The sequence below is a fragment of the Hippocampus bargibanti genome, linkage group LG06 (assembly GCF_051943395.1).
Source record: "Hippocampus bargibanti isolate YZ-2025 linkage group LG06, ASM5194339v1, whole genome shotgun sequence".
Classification (NCBI taxonomy): Eukaryota; Metazoa; Chordata; class Actinopteri; order Syngnathiformes; family Syngnathidae; genus Hippocampus; species Hippocampus bargibanti.
Window position 1 is genome coordinate 22,684,898 of NC_142739.1, and position 22,972 is coordinate 22,707,869.

General features: G+C 40.5%; 1 protein-coding gene across 5 annotated transcripts; it reads left to right on the top strand.

The window, feature by feature from the left end:
* Nucleotides 1–84: 84 nt before the first annotated feature.
* On the top strand, nucleotides 85–21,154 carry tmem245 (transmembrane protein 245). Of its 5 annotated transcripts, XM_088999214.1 has the most exons (18): nucleotides 92–828; nucleotides 2,659–2,776; nucleotides 2,937–3,032; nucleotides 3,258–3,365; nucleotides 5,130–5,333; nucleotides 5,404–5,573; nucleotides 7,950–7,973; nucleotides 10,169–10,273; nucleotides 10,640–10,722; nucleotides 10,822–10,912; nucleotides 15,216–15,314; nucleotides 15,389–15,520; nucleotides 15,621–15,743; nucleotides 15,834–15,979; nucleotides 16,710–16,810; nucleotides 16,892–17,066; nucleotides 18,996–19,190; nucleotides 19,276–21,154. In XM_088999214.1, exons 1-18 carry the CDS (start codon nucleotides 229–231, stop codon nucleotides 19,322–19,324), a joined length of 2,619 nt encoding a protein of 872 aa, XP_088855340.1. In that variant the 5' UTR covers nucleotides 92–228; the 3' UTR covers nucleotides 19,325–21,154. The 5 variants fall into 5 exon arrangements, 3 of the variants coding, with proteins under 3 accessions (XP_088855342.1, XP_088855340.1, XP_088855341.1); XM_088999216.1 differs by lacking the exons at nucleotides 18,996–19,190; nucleotides 19,276–21,154 and adding an exon at nucleotides 17,157–18,964 and having other exon boundaries at nucleotides 85–828; XM_088999215.1 differs by lacking the exon at nucleotides 7,950–7,973 and having other exon boundaries at nucleotides 94–828; nucleotides 19,276–21,152.
* The last annotated feature ends 1,818 nt before the right edge of the window (nucleotides 21,155–22,972 follow it).

Below are 22,972 nucleotides of genomic sequence, written 5' to 3' on the forward strand. Positions count from 1 at the left end.
AGATTATATGTGCCTTTTATTTTTTCACTGTTGGGTTTTGTTACCATTTATTCTGTCATCACAACTATATATGCTTTTTTGTGCGTTTTAAACTCCCTCTCAAAAAACCCTAAACGATAAACGAATCACTCTCACAAACGGCATTTCCCATGATGCCTTTCGTCATTGAAACGTCACACGCTAGGCTTCCATGCGTCGCAAGTGACAACAGACGAGTTCGGGGTAAATATGGCCGACGAGGACCTGTCGTCGCCGGACCCCACCGCCGGTGTCCCGCCGGCGAGCCCTTACCCGAGAAGGGCCCCCTCTGTGTCGTTCTCCGAAAGCTTCCAACCGGCCGTGGGGATGGTTAGCCAATTGCTAAGCCAGCCGTCGTCGCTTAAGTTCGACAAAAATATCAAGCAGGCCTTCTACAACACCGGGGCGATGATCTTCGTGGCTATCTGTTGCGGGGCGGCGGTGCTGGTGTACTTCATCCTGGAGGCTTTTCTCCGGCCGCTTCTCTGGGCAGTGTTGTGCGGCACCTTCCTCCACCCTTTCAAGTATTCCCTCGCCCGTCTCGGTCGCTCGTGGCTCAGCGGCCTGCAGGACACCGGGACGCCCATCGTGGTGGGAACTTTGCTAGTGCCCGTGTGGTGCGTGAACCACACGGTGGACTTGATGGGGCGGCAGGTGATGGAGAAGCTCCCTCTGCTTCTCGCCGTTGGAGCCGGGGCGCCGCTGTTTTACGTCCTCTACGTGTCTTGGAGCGTCGTCGGCATGCAGGTGCTCCTCGGTCACCTTTGGGGGTTCATTGCGGCGGGGCTGGACTATTTCCACGCTGTCTGGGTGAGTGGATTGACAATGACAGCTGAGTTGCATCTCTCCACCCTTCCTCCTTTTCTTTATTGATGATGAAAGACTGGGTGTGGTTGTGAAAAGAGGCCAATCAGAACAGTTTGGGTTTATATACTTGGGTGCACAAATGTAGCATTTGCTGTCTGATTCAAATTATACACGATCTACAAATCACAGAGTAGATTTAAAAAACAAAGTACAGTGATACCTCATCTTACAAACTTAATTGGTTCCCAGAAAGTGTGTAAGATGAAAAGTTTGTCTGCCAAACATTTATTTCCCATAAGAAACCATTAAAAATTAGAATAATCCGTTCCCAGGTCCCCATAAAACATAATTTTCTACTAACTAAATAAGCCTTAAAACTACACAAAATATACTTTTTTTTATGTATAATAAATGTGCTATTGTACTGTAATTAATGTATAATAAAGTCGTTTTATTTACCTTTGTGATGGTTGTTGATGTAGTTGCCTCTTGATGATATCTGAGTGAAATTGCCGTGCTTTCTCTGCGATAATACCCTCACTCACCATGTCCCCTGCTAGCTGCTTTTCGTTAATCCAAATCAACAGAAGTTTTTCAACCTCTTCTGTTGCCTGAAACCGTTGCTTAGACAACACAGAAACACCCTTAGCCACACATACCAATGGTCGGCTTAGCATACTGGTAGTGGAACGCTAAATCACACAAACGCCCACATCGTTTGTGTTTTTCGATAATCTCCTTCTTCGGCTCGACCGTAATTTTCTTTTGTGTCCTCTTTGGCTTAACATTAGCCTGTGGTGGGGTATTTTTCGGTCCCATAATAGCAAAAGTACCACCATCCACTGAATACTAGTTCGTATGCCAAAATTATATTCTCGCGAATTTAATGTTCGTGAGGCAAAAAGTTCATGAGCTAAAGCGTTCGTAAGCTGAGGTATCACTACAACACACTTTCTCATGTCATGCACATTTCCAAAATAGATTCCCTTAAGGCATTGATGACCTCCTTCGTCCATGTTCTTCCCGACCAGGAACCTCAATTCCTCAAGTTATGGTGAAAGCAGCCACGGGTTTTCACGCCACAACTCTCACATATTCTCTTGTCACCAAATGGAGCAAATAGAATAGCATGTTTTTGTAGACTCACAGTTTTGAGCTTCATATCTCAGACTTCCTCTTGTGTTGATTAGTCTTGCAGTGGAGAAATTTACATTTCACAGCAGCAAAGTGAGGAAAGGAAAGGAAGAAGTAGAAACATAAAATGCGGCGCCATTTTGAAGTCAAAACAACAACAACAAAGAAACTACAGTAAAGTCTCGTTATATCGATATCAGTTATATCGATAGTACTGCGTATTACGATACTATTTCTATGAACGCAAGGAGAAAATTTACATGCCCGCAGGATCGGATATATCGATAGTCCGGTTATATCGATATTTTTTCCGACTCTCGAGAATATCGATATAACAAGACTTTACTGTAATTAACAAATAATGACACAACACAAAAGACACAGATATTCAATCTTAGGCACTTTCTGCACCCTCTTTCTTGTATAAAGCAGTTCGAGATGAAAGAGGAGAGTATCAAACTGTCCTTTTCACCAGTGAATCAGGGACGTCATGGTGAAATGCGCACGTCTGCTACATGCTAAATGTTGAAAACAAACACGCTGTTGCATCCATTGACCAAAAGAGATTGCGTGGGACACATCTCCTGTCCCACGTAAATCCGCTTCAATTCCAAGCTGCGACTCTTTTTTTTTTTTAAGAATGTACCTAAGATAACATTGAGTCATGTGTGTTAAACATCATTTATTGTGCGGCGATAGGTTTGCACAGTGGTCATGGGCTATTTGTTGGCAGTCTGCTTTAAATGGAGTCCCCGCACTGAGGGCTACCTAAGATCCGCCGCCCTGCCTGTCTGGACCATTCTGCTTTTCTACATCGGTAAGTGGAAGTAACATGAGAAAATCTGCTCTTATTTTTCAGTCCACTGGATGAATTCCGTGTGACCCTCGAGGATTTTTAATATTTCACATGATAGATTTAGTACAATCATGTGAATGTGCTTACCCGATCAGTTCGTAATTATTTCTGTTTGATTTAGTGTCTTTGACGGGCTCGTGGAGGGTTCCTTTATTTGTGGTGGTGGTGCTGTTGCTGATTGTGGGCTCCAAAGAGAAGCCCCCCGTCCCTGGCACAGGTGAGGCTACTCAAAAATGGCTTTTGGTGTGTTTGAGTTGTCCTTAGTGTCACGAACTAAAAAATCCTGATGACGGTATTGTTGTGTTTTGGAGCCAACGGTCAAGGACAGACACGGTCACTTGACTTCATTGATCAAAAGAAACTACTAGCGCTATTATTTGATGATATTTGAAAAGATTTTGAGGGGAATTAATTTGCTGATGTTGTGATATGATCACTCCAGGAGAGCTGCCTGGGCAAGTGTTGTCGTTTGCTGCTAACACGATTTACATGGCCATTGCCTGTGGAAGCCTGCAATCCAAAATTGAGCCCAGCGAAGGAAGAACCACAGGTGAGGCACACATTTTATTGTCGCACATTTATTTATTTATCAATTTATTTGTTTGTTTATTTATTTATTTGTTTAATTTTGTAATTATTCACCCATTTCATCATTCACCTGTTTATTTATTCTTGCAATCGTTTATTTATTTGGATTGGATTGGATATGCCTTTATTAGTCTCACAGTGGAGAAATTTACATTTCACAGCAGCAAAGTGATGAAAGGAATGAAAGTAGAAAAACAAAATACATGTGCTGTTGGAAAGGCAGCCACTCTCGCGGCGCCGTCTTGAAGTCAAAAGAACAACAAAAAAAAACTAAATAACAAATAATATGACAGCATAGAGACAATATGACAAAACAAAGACACAGAGAGACATTCATTCTTCAGGACTTGCTGTACCCTCTTTGTGATGACATGAAGCAGTTCTAGATGAAAGAGGAGAGGATCAAAGCGTCTTTCCACCAGTGGATCAGGGACATCATGGTGGAATGTGCACGTCGACTACAAGCTAAATGTTGAAAGCAAACACGCAGCTGTAGCATCCATTGACGAAAAGAGATTGTCTCACATCTCCTGTTCCACATAAATCTGCTTCAATTCCAAGCCGCAATAGTTCCACATACGCATCGGCGCTCTGCGCGGACGCTCCTTTCTTCTTATCGCGGGTTCCCCAAGCCATGCATCCATCTAGCCGCAGACTGTCCAACAGCACTGACCTTCCCGCTAAACAAAGCGGGGCTGTGAAGATGCTGCCCATTACAGGCGCAAAAAAGCACAATGGCCCCTTTGGTGTCCAGCGATGGCAGTCGAATTATTTATTTACTATTATATATATATATATATATATATATATATATATATATATATATATATATATATATATATATATATATATATATATATATATATATATATATATATATATATATTATTTATTATTTATTATTTATTTATTATTTATTATTTATTTATTATTTATTTACTCATTTATGTATTTGTCCATTTACTATGTATTTATTCATTCGTTATTTATTTATTTAGTCACCCATTTATTTATTCACACACTCTTTTATTTATTTATTTATTTACTCACCTATTTTTTATTTGTTTGTTTACTTAATTATTCAAGCATTTGTTTATTCGCCTGTTTATTTATTCTTGCGCTTGTTTATTTATTTATTTACTCATCCATCCATTTGAAATATACTCGTATGCATGACATCCAGCACAGATAAAATTACTCAGCGTGCAAGGCACTTATAAATCATAATATGGTCATATTTATTATTATTATTATTATTGATGCCAATAAAACTTGGGAAATGATTTATCTCTCTTTTTTTGACATGACAAAATCCTGATTTTTATTGAGTTGTGATTACATTTTTCTTTATTGATGTTTTTTTGGGAGGACAATACAACAAATAATATACTTAAGACTTTTGCTTGAAGATTTTCCATGAGGAATGTGACCACATTAATTCATTCTATTAGCAATAAAGCTAGCTAGCTATTAATTATCTATTAGCTAGCTAGCTAACTTCATCTATTTGAGTTATTCTGGGTTGAGTGAATGCTGGCGCGTGTGGCTGCTGCTGCTCACCCACAGAAAAACTGATCATGTGACTGTAAAGTGACCTTGAGAGTTTTGAAAGGCGCTTAGAAATGAAATGGATGGATGATGATGAAATGTTGAAAAGTCACTCATGGACCAAGGGTTTCTCGAAATCCTCTTGAGAGTGTGACAAGTTGCCATTTTTCTTCACAAGATGGCGCCAGCGACTCAGTGGACAACCTCCCTGCCACCCCAGCGTTCACTCAGAGCTCTCGAAGAGGACCGACGGCTCTTTTCCAGAAGAAGTCTTCCCGCAAGGCCAGCGACATTTACTTCATCCTCTTGGCCTGGGCCATTGTCCTGGTCCAGATCTGGCTCAACTTGTGGGTCCTGCAGCTCCTTCCCATCCCCGTAGCCGGTAACGTGCACCCCGACGTTCCTCTCATTTGCATCTCCAATGTACGCCTCACACCTGTGTTGATACGCAGTGTGGGTCATGAAGAAGGCGGTGGTCCATTTTGGCCTGAAGAGTTTTGCAGCGAGGACGATGAGCTCGTGGTGGGCCATGCTGGAGAAGTTTGGGCGGGAACGAGAAGAGGCTCTGCTGCCCGGTCCCATCAAAGGCTTGGCACAGTTTTTACTGCGCGTTGACACAAAGGTAACGTTTGTACGTTTGTTCAGTGATTTGGGTGTCCGTGTACTGCCTGCACTTTGGAAACTCTGCTCAAAATTAGATTTGGGAATCTTTGTCTTTCACTTGAAAATCCGGTTCCATGTGGACATCATTTTTCCTTGTTCCTTGACAGATGTATTTATTTAATTTATTACCTATTCATTCGTTTGTTCGTTCATTCATTCAGGCATCTATTTAAATAGTTAAATTTAACTAAAATTACATTTAAATAGTTATTTATTTATTCATTTATTTACTTGGGTATGTATTTGGTTAATTACCTACTGATTTGGTTATGTATTTATTTATTTGGTTGGTTATTTATGTATTCATTAATTCATTTATACATCCATCCATCCATCCATTTTCCGTACCGATTATTCCTCATTAGGGTCCCAGCTGTCTTCGGGCACAAGGCGGCGGACACCCTGAATTGGTTGCCAGCTAATCGCAGGGCACACAAACAACAGTCACTCTCACACTCACACCTAGGTCCAATTTGGAGTCTTCAATCTGTCTGCCATGCATGTTTTTGGAATGTGGGAGGAAACCGGAGGACCCGGACAAAACCCACTCGGGTCCCGGGATAACATGCAAACTCCACACAGGGAGGCCGGACCGGGACGCGAACCGGCCACCTCTGCACTGTGAAGCCGGTGTGCTAAGCACTTGACTACCGGGCCCTCCACTTATACATCTATTTATTTATTTCGTTCATCCATCCGTCCGTCCATTCATTCATTCATTCATTCATTCATTCATTCATTTGTTGACGTATTTATTTATTTGATTGGTTATTTTATGTACTTACACATGTATTTATTTATTTATTTTTGTGTTTATTTGGTCATTTGTTTCTTTCTTTATTCATTTATTCAATTTTATTTATTTATTCATTTATTTATTTATCCGTCTATTTACTAGTTATTTATTAATTTGTCTTTATTTATTCATTCATTCACCGATCCATTGAGTTATTAATTCATTTATTCACTTAAACATGTATTTATTTATTTTGTTGGTTATTTTATGTATTTACACGTTTATTTATTTATTTATTTGTATATTTATTTATTCATCCGCCCAGTTTTTATCCATTTATTTATTCATTCATCCAGTTTTCATCCATTCATTTATTTATTGATCGTCCAGTTTTCATCCATTTTCATTAATTTCCATTTTCCATATTTATTTATTTATTTATTTATTTATTTATTTATTTATGTATTTATTTATTTATTCATTCATTTGTTGACGTATTTATTTATTTATTTGATTGGTTATTTTATGTACTTACACATTTATTTATTTATTTTTGTGTTTATTTGGTCATTTGTTTCTTTCTTTATTCATTTATTCACTTTTATTTATTTATCCGTCTATTTACTTATTTATCCGTCCAGTTTTTAGTTATTTATTAATTTGTCTTTATTCATCCATTCACCGATCCATTGAGTTATTAATTCATTTATTCACTTAAACATGTATTTATTTTGTTGGTTATTTTATGTATTTACACGTTTATTTATTATTATTTTTTTTTTATTTATTCATATATTTATTTATTCATCCACCCAGTTTTTATCCATTTATTTATTCATTCATCCAGTTTTCATCCATTCATTTATTTATTGATCATCCAGTTTTCATCCATTTTCATTAATTTCCATTTTCCATATTTATTTATTCATTCATTCATTCATTCATTCATCCATTCATTTATGTATTTATTCGTTCATTTATTTAGTTGTTTATTTATTTATTTTAACCACATTTATTGAGGGGGAAAGTGCCAACATGTGAGAGTGTATGATCACATGCAGACCACACTATTGTGTAATTTTCTGTTTTGTCACGTTTCATTCGGTTAAGTGTTTCTTCTCAAATAGTGGCCTCTTGCAGACTTTCGTTACTCACTTGTTTTTTTTTTTTTTTTGTTGATTGTGTCACAGATGATTGTTCTGTCCAACATCAAATGACTTCTCATTATCACTTTCACTTGTCGTTTTCGTTTTGGTTACTTTCAAAAATGCAGCTCATTCTGAGGTGCAATTAATGTCTGCATTGGGGCTTTTTTTCCCACAAACCCGTGGCCACTATTTGAGTACACTATTCAAGTCCAATTTTTTTTTCGAGGATCACACTGGCATACTTATGGTTAAAAATCACCAGCCCACCAGTCACGCTGTACTTGACACCTTGCTTGTCACATGCCTGCATTTGAACACAAACGTTTTGTTATGTTGCACCAGGGGCGAGGGGGGAGATGGGGGGGGGGGGGGGGGGGGGGTTGTACGCTGGCTCCTCCACAATTTTTTTCCAATAACAATCTTCCCACTGTGTCTTTGTCTCCTCTCCAAGCTGTGGCATTGGCTAAACAAGCAGGTAATGACTTGGGGGATGAGTGAAACCGTCACCTAAGTGTGCGTGTGGATGAACAAAAGAGGGAAAAAGACCATCAAATATTGATGTGTGTGAGTCAATTGCTTGGACTGGCTTAAAAAAAAAATCACTTTTTCATGACCTTCTCTCGTCGAAATGCTTGTCCTCTTGAGTTGCAGCTTTTAGAATTTTAGTTTGTCATCACGGGAAGATGTAGGAAAAGTTGATGGGATGTTTTTTTTAACCTTCCCATTTTGAGGTGAAAGTAGGGGGTCCCACTGCTGCTTCTGCATTTTATCTGTGATGTTTTTTTTTTTTGCTTTGATCGCTTATGATTTATGCAGACCTTAACCCATTCACTGCCATTCCCAAATTTATTCAGGAATTGAAAATATGACTTGGAGCGCCATTCCTGAATTTGTTCAGGTTTTGGTTTGTCTTGCGGGGGTGCCAATAAAGCGCTCGGCAGACCTCTGGCAATGTTTTTCCCCTTCCACAAGGGAGCAGCATTTGCCTTTTTCCCATGTTAGCACTTCCGCTGTTTTTAAATTGCTATACAAATCAATATGTATGTATTGTATTGTATTGTATTTTGTACAGCTGCCCCCATTTTAAGCTCAGATAACTCCAGCCCCATATAGCTTAGGAATTAACTATTTTCTTCTGAAGAAAGAAGACCACCTAAGGTTTCTTACGCTGTATTGAATGTTTATGTAGTTCTAAAACTCAAAATTCTGTGGGTCCTGGAATTTGAGTGAAAATGACAAAAACCCTGGCACTGGTATGGACACATTTTTTTGCACATCGTCTGGCAGTGAATTAGTTAATTTAACCGAGTGTAGTCTTTTTTTTCCAACTTATTTCACAAAATGCTGAAAGTTGAACTGAAATAGTCTCTATCAAAAAAAGAGCCTTCGAAGTCTTGATTGCCACTCCCAATTACGGGTTACTGACTTTAACCCATTTACGCCGAGTGTGTTCATATGAACACAGATAAATTAATTAAAAGGAAAATCAAAATAAAATCACCACAGTATCCAATAGGTTCAAATGGGGTATATAATAACAGGAATACAATTATATATAATTAACAATAGTTAATGTGGAAAGAAACAACATGAATGCATTTGAAAATGAATTTATCTGTGTTCATATGAACCCGTTCAGCGTAGCAAATGCGTTAATTAAATGTATGTAAAGCACTTTGAAAGTCATGGGAAGTCATAATTCCGCTGTGGCCCATTACAAAAAAAATGAGTTTGGCACCCTAGATATGACGCAACCATGTGACTTTGCCTTAGTGAAGTTTTCACTTCATTTTTGACAGGAGAGAGCCTGCAAAAAACTGCAAAACATTGAATTTATAAACTTTTAATAACAATAAAAAACAGTGTTGTTGTTGTTTGATTAGTCAGTGCGCATAGTATATAATATTGTTCAGTGCATTTATTTTACTTGACTTGCCCTTTTTGAGAGACCAGAGAGTATAAATAACAAAATGTAAATGCAAGGCCATTCAAACCCGAGATGAAACTTGTACATTGATATATAAAATATGTGTATGCACAGACGCTCCTCAACTTACAAACGCAATATGTTCCGAACGGTCGTTCGTAAGGTGAATTCATTCGTAAGTTGCTTCAGTGCTATATTTTGTATGGAATGTATATTTAAGGCTGATATGAGTATGTTTTTAAGGTTTATATCAGTATGTTTAAGGCTTGTATTACTAACCTGTATTGGTTTGTACTTAAAAATAAACATTTGATAAAATATATGCTCAATAAAAATATGTACATGTACTAGTGGAGAGAATACTACATGTGTTACTACAAAACAATTCCTATCTACTGTTGGTTGTAACCTGAATGTTGTAAGTTGGGAAGCATCTGTACGCACAAATAGCAAATGTGTGTCATGACTGAATGCAAATTTTGGCTTTACACCTTTTAAAAAAAGTTTTGTTTCTTGCACATTGTGTTGGAAGCCCCTGTCTGCGCGTGTGGTTTGGTTTTGCTTTTTATTGTTAATTTTTTTAATGTATGTAATTTTGCCTCCTTGAACAGTGTGAATTTTCAGTTGACTTAAAAAAAACAAGGCAGCCATCTTGGAAGGACATGTGTCTTTGTGTTTTGAACCGTTATACATCCCGCCTTGCTTATTATTGACTTTCCTTTGCTTCTGTGTCCTCCACGCAGATGGTGGTGTGGCTGGAACGCTCTTTGGATAAAATCATCAGCATCTTCATCATCATCCTCTTGGTCGCTGGGACCCTCCTTATGGGGTTGCTCCTCACAGCCATGGTCTTTTTCTTATCTTTTTTTCTTTTTAACTCATTCACTGCCATTCCCCAATTTATTCAGGAATTGAAAAGCATGTATTTTGTACCTATTTCAAGATCAGATAACTCCAGACATATATAACTTAGGAATTAACTATTTTTTTCTAATTAAAGAAGAGAATCTAAGGTTTCTTATGCTTAATTGAATGTTTATGTCGCCCTAAAACTGAATATTCTGTGGGTCCTGCAATTCGGGTGAAAATGACAAAAACCCGTGCACTGGAGTGGATACATCTTTGCACATCGTCTGGCAGTGAATGAGTAAAATGGATTTACATATTTCTATCTCTTCATCACAAGTGCTATTGTGTTGGTCGAATGCATCCAGGTTCACCATGAAAGCGCTCACATCATTGACGTCACCGGAAATCTCATCAACGAGACGGTCTCCAACCACCCAGAGTGGGCAAAGTAAGGCAGCCATCTTGTTCTTTCAGATTCGAGAGAGAGCGAGAGAGAGAGAAAGAGAGAGAGAGACCATCTTTCTTTGATTTTTCCTCTCCTGGACAGCTTGCTCCCAGAAGCTCGCGTGATCCAGAAGGCTGTGAATTCAGCTGCCACAAATGTTTATGAGCATGGGAGAGAGTGGATAACGCAAAAAGTAAGCATTACTTGACTTTCATGTACAGTAGATTTGCACAGTGTTTAATCACACTCATGTATTTTTTTTTTATTTTTTTTTTTATTATTTTTTATTATTTATCATTATTTATTATTATTGATATTATTATTGTTATTATTATTATTAATAATAACTTTATTATTAATGTTATTATTATTTTGGCTGTGATGTGGGCATGAAATGTAGCCTTTTTATCCACAATTCTGTAAATGACCAGGACTGAGACCAATGCTACCGAGCGTTAAATTAGATTTATTTAATGGTAATGTTGAACATGAAGCAATCACAGTTCATGCCGCACACACACTACAGAAATTATTTTAAAAAGGTTGTTTTGCTTAACTCATTCAATGCCAGACGTGCAAAAATGTGTCCACTCCAGTGGACACATTTTTTTTCATTTTCAATCAAATTGCAGGACCCACATAATATTGAGTTTTCGGACTACATAAACATTCAATGCAGCGTAAGAAATCTTAGACTCTCCTCGTTCATCAGAAAAAAACGAGTTAATTCCTAAGTTAGAATGGTCTGGAGTTTTTTGAGCTTGAAATGGGGCCGGCTGTACAAAATACAATACATACATATGACAATCGGGGCGAGGGAGGGGTGTCCACCGACACCGAGGCGGAGCGGGTGGGCTCGCCGCAACGCAAACACTGCGTTGGGCTCACGGGCGGTGCCGCCGCCTCTTTGATACAGGTGACCTCTTCTGGCTTCTCGGTTAGCAGGGAGAGCGATTTTTGGAAAGCTCGCATGTGTGGGAAGCCATGCGTATTGGGTCAGCAGAAAGCGTGTGCGCCGACACAGTAATAAAGATACAAAGTATAAAATGACTAAAATGACACTAAAAGTTACAAGATTTATAAATGAACTGTCAGCATTTTTGTATATAATAGTATTCAATAGAAAACGTTGCTTAAAGGACATCAGATCAGAATCAGAATCAGAATCATCTTTATTGCCAAGTATGTAGGACACACAAGGAATTTGTTTCCGGTAGAACACGCTGCACTAGTATCGTTGTCAAAAAAACTGCTAAGTGGCACTATACAGTTCCATTTTGGCTACTGTTGAAAGAGTTCAAAGAGTTAATGGCTTGGGGGAAGAAGCTGTTTAAATGTCTGCTGGATTTGGTGCGCATGGATCGGTAGCGCCTGCCTGAGGGGAGTAGCTGGAAAAGGTGGTGGGCAGGGTGCGGAGGGTCCAGTAGGATGTTCCGCGCCCTAGTTTGGATTCTTGCAGTGTACAAGTCCTCGAGAGTGGGTAGGGCGGTGCCAATGATTTTTTCCGCCGTCCTAACTGTCCGTTGAAGTCGGATTTTGTCCATTTTTGTGGCGGCCCCGAACCAAACGGTGATGGAAGAACACAGGACGGATTCGATGACAGCCGTGTAGAAATGTTGCAGCACCTCCTGTGGCAGGCCATGCTTCTTTAGCAGCCTCAGGAAGTACATTCTCTGTTGGGCCTTTTTCAGGATAGAGTTGGTGTTGACCTCCCACTTCATGTCCTGGGAGACTGTGATTCCCAGGAACTTGAAGGTCTCAACGGTTGACACCAGGCAGTTGGATAGTGTGAGGGGTAGCTGTGGTGATGGATGTTTCCTGAAGTCCACCATCATCTCAACTGTCTTGAGCGTGTTCAGCTCCAGGTTGTGACGGCTGCACCAGAGCTCCAGCTGCTCCACTTGTTATCGGTACGCAGACTCGTCGCCGTCTTTGATGAGACCGATGACCGTGGTGTCGTCTGCGAACTTTATGAATTTGACAGCTGGGTGCGTTGAGGTGCAGTCGTTCGTGTAGAGAGAGAAGAGCAATGGAGAGAGGACGCATCCCTGCGGGGCTCCAGTGCTCGTGGTTCGTGTTGTGGATGATATATTTCCCAGTCTGACCTGTTGTGTCCGTCCTGTCAGGAAGCTGAGGGTCCACTGGCAGATCGTGGGGGACACACCAAGCTGGAGAAGTTTGGGGATGAGGAGTTCTGGGATGATGGTATTGAACGCAGAGCTGTAGTCCACAAACAGGATCCTTGCGTAGGTTCCTGTGTTGTCAAGGTGGTCGAGGATGTGGTGCAGTCCGATGTTGACCGCATCCTCCACAGACCTGTTTGCCCGGTAGGCAAACTGAAGAGGACCTAGCAGAGGTCCGGTGATGTTCTTTAGGTGGTTCAGCACGAGGCGTTCAAAGGACTTCATGACCACAGACGTCAGAGCGACGGGTCTATAGTCGTTCAATCCCGAGGGTGCTGGTTTCTTTGGAACTTGGACGATAGTAGACTGTTTGAAGCAGGATGGGACTTCACACTGCTCCAGGGATCTGTTGAAGATTTGTGTGAAGACCGGAGCCAGCTGGTCAGCGCAGACTCTCAGGCAGGAGGGGGACACTCTGTCAGGTCCTGCAGCTTTCTTGATCTTTTGCTGCTTGAAGAGCCGTCTAACGTCCAGTTCGTGGATCTGTAGGGCAGAGGGCGGAGATACGGTAGTTTCTGGTAATGGTGGGCAGACCGGGGAAATGGTGGTGTCCTTTTCAAATCGGCAAAAGTATGTATTTAACTCATCAGCCATACCATTGTTGTACACTGCTTGGGGGGGAAGGTAAACGATAATTTGTTATTGCTTTCAGGCCATTCCACACCGATGCAGAGTCGTTAGCGGAGAACTGACATCAGAAAAACGTTTTATAGCATCTAAAATACCCAAAACACGCAGTATGATATTTTTAGTCAAATGCAAAACACCAATAAAAATGACTTAGTGTCTAAAATCTGCAAAAAATTGAGCTGCGAATTGGGCATTTTCAGAAAGTCCCGGCCCCAGTTCGTGACGTTACGCCAAGACGTCTTGCATTGCTGGAGAATCAAAACAATGGCTTCAGATTCGGAGAATATGCTTTCTTGTTACTCATCCAGTTATGAATATGATTCAAATAGTTCTGAAGAAGAAAACATACATGTTTGCAATCGATTAAAGAATTTATTCCGTGTCATTTTGAGGCATCAGGGGTGGGAAATGTCGCACCCAAAAAAGGCAGAAAATGGCGACAAAGCCGTGTAAGGAATTAATCAGCCCGTTTCCACAGGCTGAATAATTCCTTACATGGAGCTTTGTCACCCTCTTCTGCCTCCTTTTGGTCCTACACGACGTTTTCAGACCAAAGTACAGCAAACTGCATTGACGTGATGGAAGGACTGCTACAATGTGTCCTTTTTTCGGTCAGGGGCGTTCCTTCAGTGACGTAGGGTGAGGACTCCTCACAGTCACCAACTCAAAAACAAGACTTCTGGAATATTCAGCGCGAGTCTTAAAACATACAATATTGCTATATGCCGTGGAATCTTTGTAAAATGTGCTCTGTCGAAGTCATTTGAAGACATTTTACAAATTATGGACACAACTTGTTCGGAGACGTTGGTTTTCCTTTAAAAACAACAGATTGTCATCATATACTATCCTGTCGTGTAGGAGATGCCAGCGTGTCGTCATTTGTTATGATCACGTGATCCTCGCGTCAGCCATTTTGAATGCTTTTCGATTTACGGCCGCTTGACTTACAACTGTTTCGTCCAGACGGAACCCAGTCCTAACTCGGATGTTACCTGTATATAGCGCCTTAGCAACAGCTGAAGGTGTAATAAATATGGACATAAGGCAAAATACTACTCCCTCGTGGGAGGGAAAACCATTGCCAGAAGTCTGACCGGCGCTTTATCGGCACCACTGCGCAAGAAAACCCCAAAACCTGAACAAATATGTGAATGGCGCTCCACGTCATATTTTCAATACCCGAATAAATTTGGGAATAGTAATGAATGAGTTACAAGCACATTGAAAATATTGTTTTTTTTTTCCTCTCTGGCATTTGAGAGGAAAGCAATGATTGCCGTACTTATCCAACTCTTATTTGTTTGTGTTGATCTAAAATTGAATTACTCATGAGATTTCATTCTGTTGTATGCTTCGTTGGCCAAACACGTGTGACTACAAGGCCAGTATTCACAATGGAGCACAGAGAATCTGGGGTCAATCTGAGGCGAACAGACACAACTTGTTAAACTGTCCAACCCACGGCGGAAGGGAGTAGTTGGTATATTCCTGCACAGGAAGATATCATTAGCCAGGTTACAAATCTATCAGTTCATTGAAAGGCCACTCATTAAAATATCTACGTCCTGTTGGTTTATGCATGTTGGTGCTTGTACCAGGGGTACATCAGAAAGATGGCTTGGTTTATCTAAATTTTCCAAATTATAACTTGGCCGTATATTTTTTCGTGTGCGCGCGCAGCTTCACAAGATGCTGGGGGACAAAGTGAACCACACGGATGTGATTGAGAAGCAAGTTCTGGAGCTTTGGGACCGACTCTACCACTCGTGGTTTGTGAAGGTATCAACGGATTTTGGGCGGCTTGTTTCTTGAAAAGGATTTGCTTTTTGTGAAATGACTGAACCTGTTTGTAGAATGTGACCCACTCGGGTCGCTCTCGTGGTACCAAGTTGAATATTCAGAGAGCAAACAGCTGGTTGGGGGACATTCTGGACTGGAAGGACGTCGCCTCCTTTCTGCAAGAGAATATTGAGACGCTCTGGTCTGTAAGTAAAGTGGTGTTCATTTATTTTTATTTATTTTACAGCCAAATCTGAGTTGATTCTAAAATTCGAAATGTTTTTCAAAGTTGATGTTCTCTTTCAGATCCTGGAGTCCCTTTGGGTCGTGATGAGCAGGAACGTTGGCCTCCTCATCACCACCACTACCACACTCCTCACCGTCGTGTTTCACAGTGGCACAGCTCTGCTCAATTTTGTCCTCAGTCTGGTAAGCAGGGGAGGGACCTTCTTTATCCTCTTCCTCCCGCTTCCTGTATTATAAAGAAAAAAAATGAGTAGATATGATATGTCATCTCAGGTGATCTTCTTGACCACCCTCTTCTACCTGCTGAGCTCCAGCGGGGAGTATTACAAACCCGTCAAGTGGGTCATCAGTCTGACCCCTCTTTCGCAGCCAGGACCCTCATCCAACATCATCGGGCAATCTGTGGAGGAGGCCATCAGGTAGCTTACTCAGTAATAAAAGGACAATAATAATAATAATAGCAATAAGAATAAGAATAATAGCAATGAGAATAATAGTTAATAATAATTCATAACAATTAATAATGAATAGTATTTGAAATAATTACAAATAAATAATAATTAACAATAATAATAATAATAAATTATCTATAATAATTATTATTAATTATTGTATTATGGAGGGGTATTATGGTCACTCATGTGTAAAGTTGCAAACAATAATAATAGTAATAATAATAAATAATAAAAGGTTGAATAATAATAATAAAAACGATTATAATAATAGTAATAATACAACTGTACTATGACTACTCCTGCAACTACTACTACTACTACTAATAATAAAAATAACAGAGCACCACTAATAATAGTAATTATTATTATTAGTAGTAGTAGTATTATGGTGGGGTGTAATGGTCACTCATGTATAAGGTTGCTAATTATAATATAATAATCAGCATAATAATACAGTAATACTCCTCCTACTACTAATAATAATAATAACAGTACTAGTTCTACTACAACTACCTCTACTACTACTACTACTACTAATAATAATAGTAACAATCTAATATAATAATACTACTACTACTACTACTACTACTACTACTACTAATAATAATAATTATTATTATTATTATGATCAGGTACTTTCATACCGTATCGTCTGCGTTTGAAATAGCTAGCGGTAATGTCTGTGTTTGCACAGAGGCGTGTTTGATGCCTCTCTCAAGATGGCCGCCTTCTACGGCCTGTACACTTGGCTCACTCACACCATTTTTGGCATCAACGTAGTTTTCATTCCTTCTGGTGAGCTTCCCGCCAAATAAGTCAGTTTTTCATCAAGCTCGCACATTATTCCTTTTTATTTTTTGGTTTCCTCGTTCAAAGCCCTGGCCGCCATCTTGGGCGCAGTGCCCTTCCTTGGTACATATTGGGCCGCTGTACCCGCCGTGTGTGACCTGTGGCTGGCGCAAGGCGAAGGCGTGAAGGCCGCGTTGCTGCTTGTCTGCCATCTGCTGCCAACCTACTTCGTCGACACCGCCATCTACTCGGACATCTCTGGGTGTGTAACTCAAAACACTGGTCCCTTAATTACCGTATTTTCTGCTGTATAAGGCGCACCCAAAAGCCAAGATTTTCCTCTTATACCCAGGTGCGCCGTATATGTGAAGTCATATGGAGCCACAACAGGTCTGGCAACTACTGTCACCAGCCACTGACTCCATTTCCCCCTGTAGTGCGTAACCTCAGCCTCGACTGTAGCGCCTTATAATGTGGTGTGCCTTATATTTGGGCAACTTTCATATACTTATATATTATATTTGGAAAACCGTTTTCATTCATTGAAGATGCACCTTTACACCGGTGTGCCTTATATTTGGAAAAAGCTTGACAATACACCATGCATTGGGGTTGTGCCTTATACTCCGGTGCGGCTTATACACTGAAAAATACAGTCGGAACACCTGCACAATCACATTCTATACACTAATGGAATTGTCTCATTTCGTCAGAAGAACTCCATTCACTCTCAAAACAAATAATAACTGTACACTCACAATATACTAACACTCATAATAGTGCAAATTAATAACAATATTAACTAATAATTCTAAAGCAAAGGTGTCAAAGTCATTTTTTTGCCACGGGCCACATTGAAGTTACGGTTTCCTCTCAGGGGGCTTTATGAATTTGGGGAAGCCATTAGAATCAGCCATTTTCATCCCCTCCACATATTACATATAGAGTGCACAATAAATTAATGAATAAGTAGTTTTTGAAGTAAAAAATAAAGACTGTAGTTTACATGTGACAATTTGAAACGTTAGTTCAGACTAGCAAGCATCATGGAATTTCACAAGTTGGATTTGCTTTCATGGGCCGAATAAAATGATGTGGTGGGCCAGATTTGGCCCCCAGGCCTTGACTTTGACACCAATAGCACATTGTTCACATATTAATGTTCCTATTCTCAATATAACAAGGTCGATTACCTTGTTCAACTGTAAACACACAAAATAAACACTTAAAGGACAACCGACGTCTCCGGACAAGTTGTGTCCATAATTTGTAAAATGTCTTCAAATGACTTCTACTGAGCATACTTTAATAAGATTCCACCGCATATAGCTATATTTTACATTTTAAGACTTGTGCTGAGTATTCAGGAAGTCTTGTTTTTGAGTTGGTGACGAGTCCGTACGTGATGTCACTAACGCCCCCTGGAACGCCCCTGACCGAAAAAAAGCCGCATTGTAGCGGTCCTTCCATCACGCTGTACTTGTTTGGTCTGAGGACCTCGTGTTGCACCCAAAAGCCGCCAGAAGAGGGCGTCCAAGCTCCATATAAGGAATTTACCAGCCTGTGGAAACGGAGGTGGCCACAGGAGGTCGCCATTTTGTGCCTCTTTTTCGGTGAGACATTTCCCCTCAATGTTGCCTCATAATGGCACGGAATAAATTCTTTAATCGATTGCAAACATGTATGCTTTCCTCTTCAGAACTATTTGAATCATATTCATAACTGGATGTGTAACAAGAAAGCATATTCTGCGAATCTGAAGCCATTGTTTTGATTCTCCAGCAATGCAAGGCATCTTGGCGTGATGTCACGAACTGGGGGCGGGACTTTCTGAAAATGCCCAATTCGCAGCTCAATTTTTTGCAGATTTTGGACACTTTAAGTCATTTTTATTGGTGTTTTGCATTTGAATAAAAATATCATACTGCATGTTTTGGGTATTTTAGATGCTATAAAACGTTTTTCTGTCAGTTAACAAAAAAGTGACGTCGGTTGTCCTTTAACGTGTCCCAAAACTGCCCTAAAATGAGCCAGAAACTGGGGAGATCCAGAAAGTCCCGCCCCCTTGTTTGTGACGTCACTATGGGTCACACACTGCCTTGCTCCAGAATCAAACCAATTGTGTCCAAACCAAACGTGTCCGGAGGTGTCGGTTGTCCTCTAAGTTTGATGTATGTGTGTGTGGTTTCAGGGGTGGTCACCCCTACCTGACCGGATTAGCGGTGGCGGGCGGCGCCTACTACCTGGGTCTGGAGGGCGCCATCATTGGGCCCATCTTGCTGTGCATCCTGGTGGTGGCGGCCAACATCTACAGCGCCATGCTGATGAGCCCCAATTCAAGCGCCCCGACACCCATCCAGGCCGGTTGGCCCCAGCCTGGCAACAGGTCGCCATTGCCACGGAAACTGACACCAAAATAAATACAGAAATGCATTCTTTTGACAACTTTTGACATTTATGTTCCTCTCCAGGGCTTTCTCTGAGTCAACGCCTTCGGTCGTGAAGAAAAGTAGTGAGTAGTAAACGTCACCCAGTTTGACGGCTCCTCCACATGCAGCTCCGCTGGTCAGGCGAGATGCCACCGACGCCACAGGGAAAGGTGGCCTCACAGTCGCTCCCTCATGATGCTTTGCTGCAGCATCGCTCGGAGCAAGAAGGTGCATGTTGCACCTGTCAATCAAAAAGATGATATGGACCACATCGTCTTGTTGCCAAAATATTATTATTATTATTATTATTTTATATCATGCCAGCTTGACAGTGCGAGGTGGTCTGCTCACATCGCAATGGACTACAACTTTTTTAGAAAGACTGATGGCATTTTATTTATTTATTTTTAGGGGCGGGGGGGATTTGGCCACGTGTGTAAGGGTGCCAAGGACAACAAACGTTGGTTACTTTTGGAAATATCATTTGGACAAGTTTTGGGTATTTGGATTACAATTACTGAGAAAATAATTCATTAGTTAATATGAGTTAACTAATGCAACTAATAGCTGTTATTTTCCAACACTCCTTCAATCTTGACCGTTTCCAAAGATACATAAATAAAAACATGGGATCGTTAGATAGCTGTCTAACTTATCCTGTGACTGTAAAGGGATCTTGAGTTTTGAAAGGCGATTTTAGATGAAATGTATTATTATTAACTATATAGATAGCTAGTAGATAGCTAGACATATAGCTATCTATCTAACTTGTAACTAAATTGGCCTTGAGAGTATTGAAAGGCGCTTATAAATGAAATGTATTATGATTATTATTATTAGCTATCTATTAGCTAGCTAGCTTTCTATCTATTTGAGGTACTTCAGGGTTGAGTGAACGCTGGCGCGTGTGGCTGCCACTGCTCACCCACTGCAAAATTTATCCTGTGACTGTAAAGTGACCTTGAGAGTTTTGAAAGGCGCTTGTAAATGAAATGTATTATGATTATTATTATAATAAAAATGCTTACGCCATCTGGTGCTATTTACAGACAATTGAAATTTGTTTTTAAGTGGATTCAGAGTAATAATAATACGAATGATAACAATACGTTTCATTTATAAGGGCTTTTCAAATATGGAAATCCATGTTTTTTTTTATTGTGCATTGACAACGCATAGAAAATGTTTTTTTTTCCCTTTTTTAACCCTGAATCGTTGATGTGGTATCACTGATATTTTGCAACCCCACTCACATGTCCACCAAAGTAGCATTGCGTTTGCACAATAAACACAAAAAAAAAAAAACAAGAGCTCTCACTTTAATAAAAATGTACAGTATACGCTTGATTTCTTTTCTTCAACTTTTCCTCCTGCAAAATGAAAACCCCAGAGTTGTCTACTATAGTTCTGCCGATGACGGACCTATTTCATCAGGCTTATTTACTTGTTTTTACCACACAGGCACTTTTCTGGTTCTGTCGTGCTTATTGCTTTGCTGTGTGAACTTCAGAGATGCGTGATTGATTTTATTTTGTATGATGTATGATGATGACATAAGTCTAGTTTTTTTTTGCTACCTTGCTGTTTTTCTCCAAAGAATAGCTCAGTACTGCCTAATAAAATATCACTATGAGAAGTACCCATGATCTGAGCTGTGATTTTTTTTATTAACATGGAATAATTAATATTATAGTATTAATATATTAATTCGGGAATTGAAAATATGACATCGAGGGTCATTCCGGAATTTGTTCGGGTTTTGTTTTTTTCTTGGGGGGGGGTGCCGAAAAAGCGCTGGTCAGACCTTTGACAATGTTTTGCTTTCACGAGAGGGCAGCATTTGCGTTTTGTACAGCTGCCATTTCTAGCTCAGATGAGTCCAGACTCATAATTAAGGAAATAACTTTTTTTCTGATGGATTGGATTGGATATGCCTTTATTAGTCTCACAGTGGAGAAATGTACATTTCACAGCAGCAAAGTGATGAAAGATGAGAGCAAGGTTCAAACGGTAACCCTAAACTTTAACCTTACCCAAACCCTAACCCGACCCTAATCCAATCCCTAACCATAGCCTACCCCTATACCCTAACTCGAACCGTAACCCTAATTCAAACCCCTAACCCAAACACTAACCCTAAACGCTAACCCAACACCCTAACCTCTAACCCAACCCTAACTCTTACCGTAACCCAACCCTAAACACTAACCCTAACCCAATCCTAAACCCAAACCTTTTACGCTCACCCTAATCCCTAATTTAAACACTAACAATAAACCCTAATCCCCTAATCTCAAAACCCGAACCCCCTAAACCTAAACCCCTAAACCTAACCACTAACCCTATAACCCCCTAACTGTAACCTCAACTCTGAACCCTGACCCCTAACGTCAAACCCTAATCCCTAACCTCAACTCTGAACCCTGACCCCTAACGCCAAACCCTAGCCCTAACCTTAACCCCTAACCCGTAAACATACCCCCTAACCTGAACCCTAACCACAACCCTAACCCGTAACCCCTAACCCTTACCCCAACCCGAAACGCTAACCCTAACCCCCCAACCCCGAAGGCCTCACGCTAATCCTGACCCTAAACCCTAACCCCAACCCTAACCCCTCAAAAAGAAAGAAAAAGAAGTCCAAGATGGCGCCCGAGTAGGCAGCCTCAGCAAGTGCTCTCATGAGCCTTGCTTTTTTTGGTTGTTTTTGTCTTGTTTTGTGTTTTCTTTTGTCACTTTGTGTTGTTGTGCATCGTGTGGAACGGATACGGATTGTTTTTCAGCATTTTTGACCACGACATTCATCAAGGAGGAGACTGTGCTGAGCGGTTGCGCCTTTTCGGCAGCATTAATATGCCAGTACTGTTTTTGAATGGGAGGAATGTCGGAGCCATTCGACTGCCATCGCTGGACACCAAAGGGGCCATTGTGCTTTTTTGCGCCTGTAATGGGCAGCATCTTCACAGCCCCGCTTTGTTTAGCGGAAAGGTCAGTGCTGTTGGACAGTCTGCGGCTGGATGGATGCATGGCTTGAGGAACCCGCGATAAGAAGAAAGGAGCGTCAGCGCAGAGCGCCGATGCGTATATGGAACTGTTGCGGCTTGGAATTGAAGCAGATTTATGTGGAACAGGAGATGTGAGACAATCTCTTTTGGTCAATGGATGCTACAGCTGCGTGTTTGCTTTCAACATTTAGCTTGTAGTCGACGTGCACATTCCACCATGATGTCCCTGATACACTGGTGGAAAGACGCTTTGATCCTCTCCTCTTTCATCTAGAACTGCTTCATGTCATCACAAAGAGGGTACAGCAAGTCCTGAAGAATGAATGTCTGTGTCTTTGTTTTGTCATATTGTCTCTATGCTGTCATATTATTTGTTATTTAGTTTTTTTTGTTCTTTTGACTTCAAGATGGCGCCGCGAGAGTGGCTGCCTTTCCAGCAGCTCATGTATTTTGTTTTTCTACTTTCATTCCTTTCATCACTTTGCTGCTGTGAAATGTAAATTTATCTACTGCGAGACTAATAAAGGCAAATCCAATCCAACCTAACCCTGACCCTAACCCTAGCCCTAACCATAACCCCTACCCTGAATGTTTATGTAGTTCTAAAACTCAATATTCTGTGTGTCCTGCAATTTTAGTGAGAATGACAAAAACCCTGGCACTGGCGTGGACACGTATTTGCACATCGTCTAGCAGTGAATGAGTTAATCAAAGATAGCTTTACGTGCGCCTAA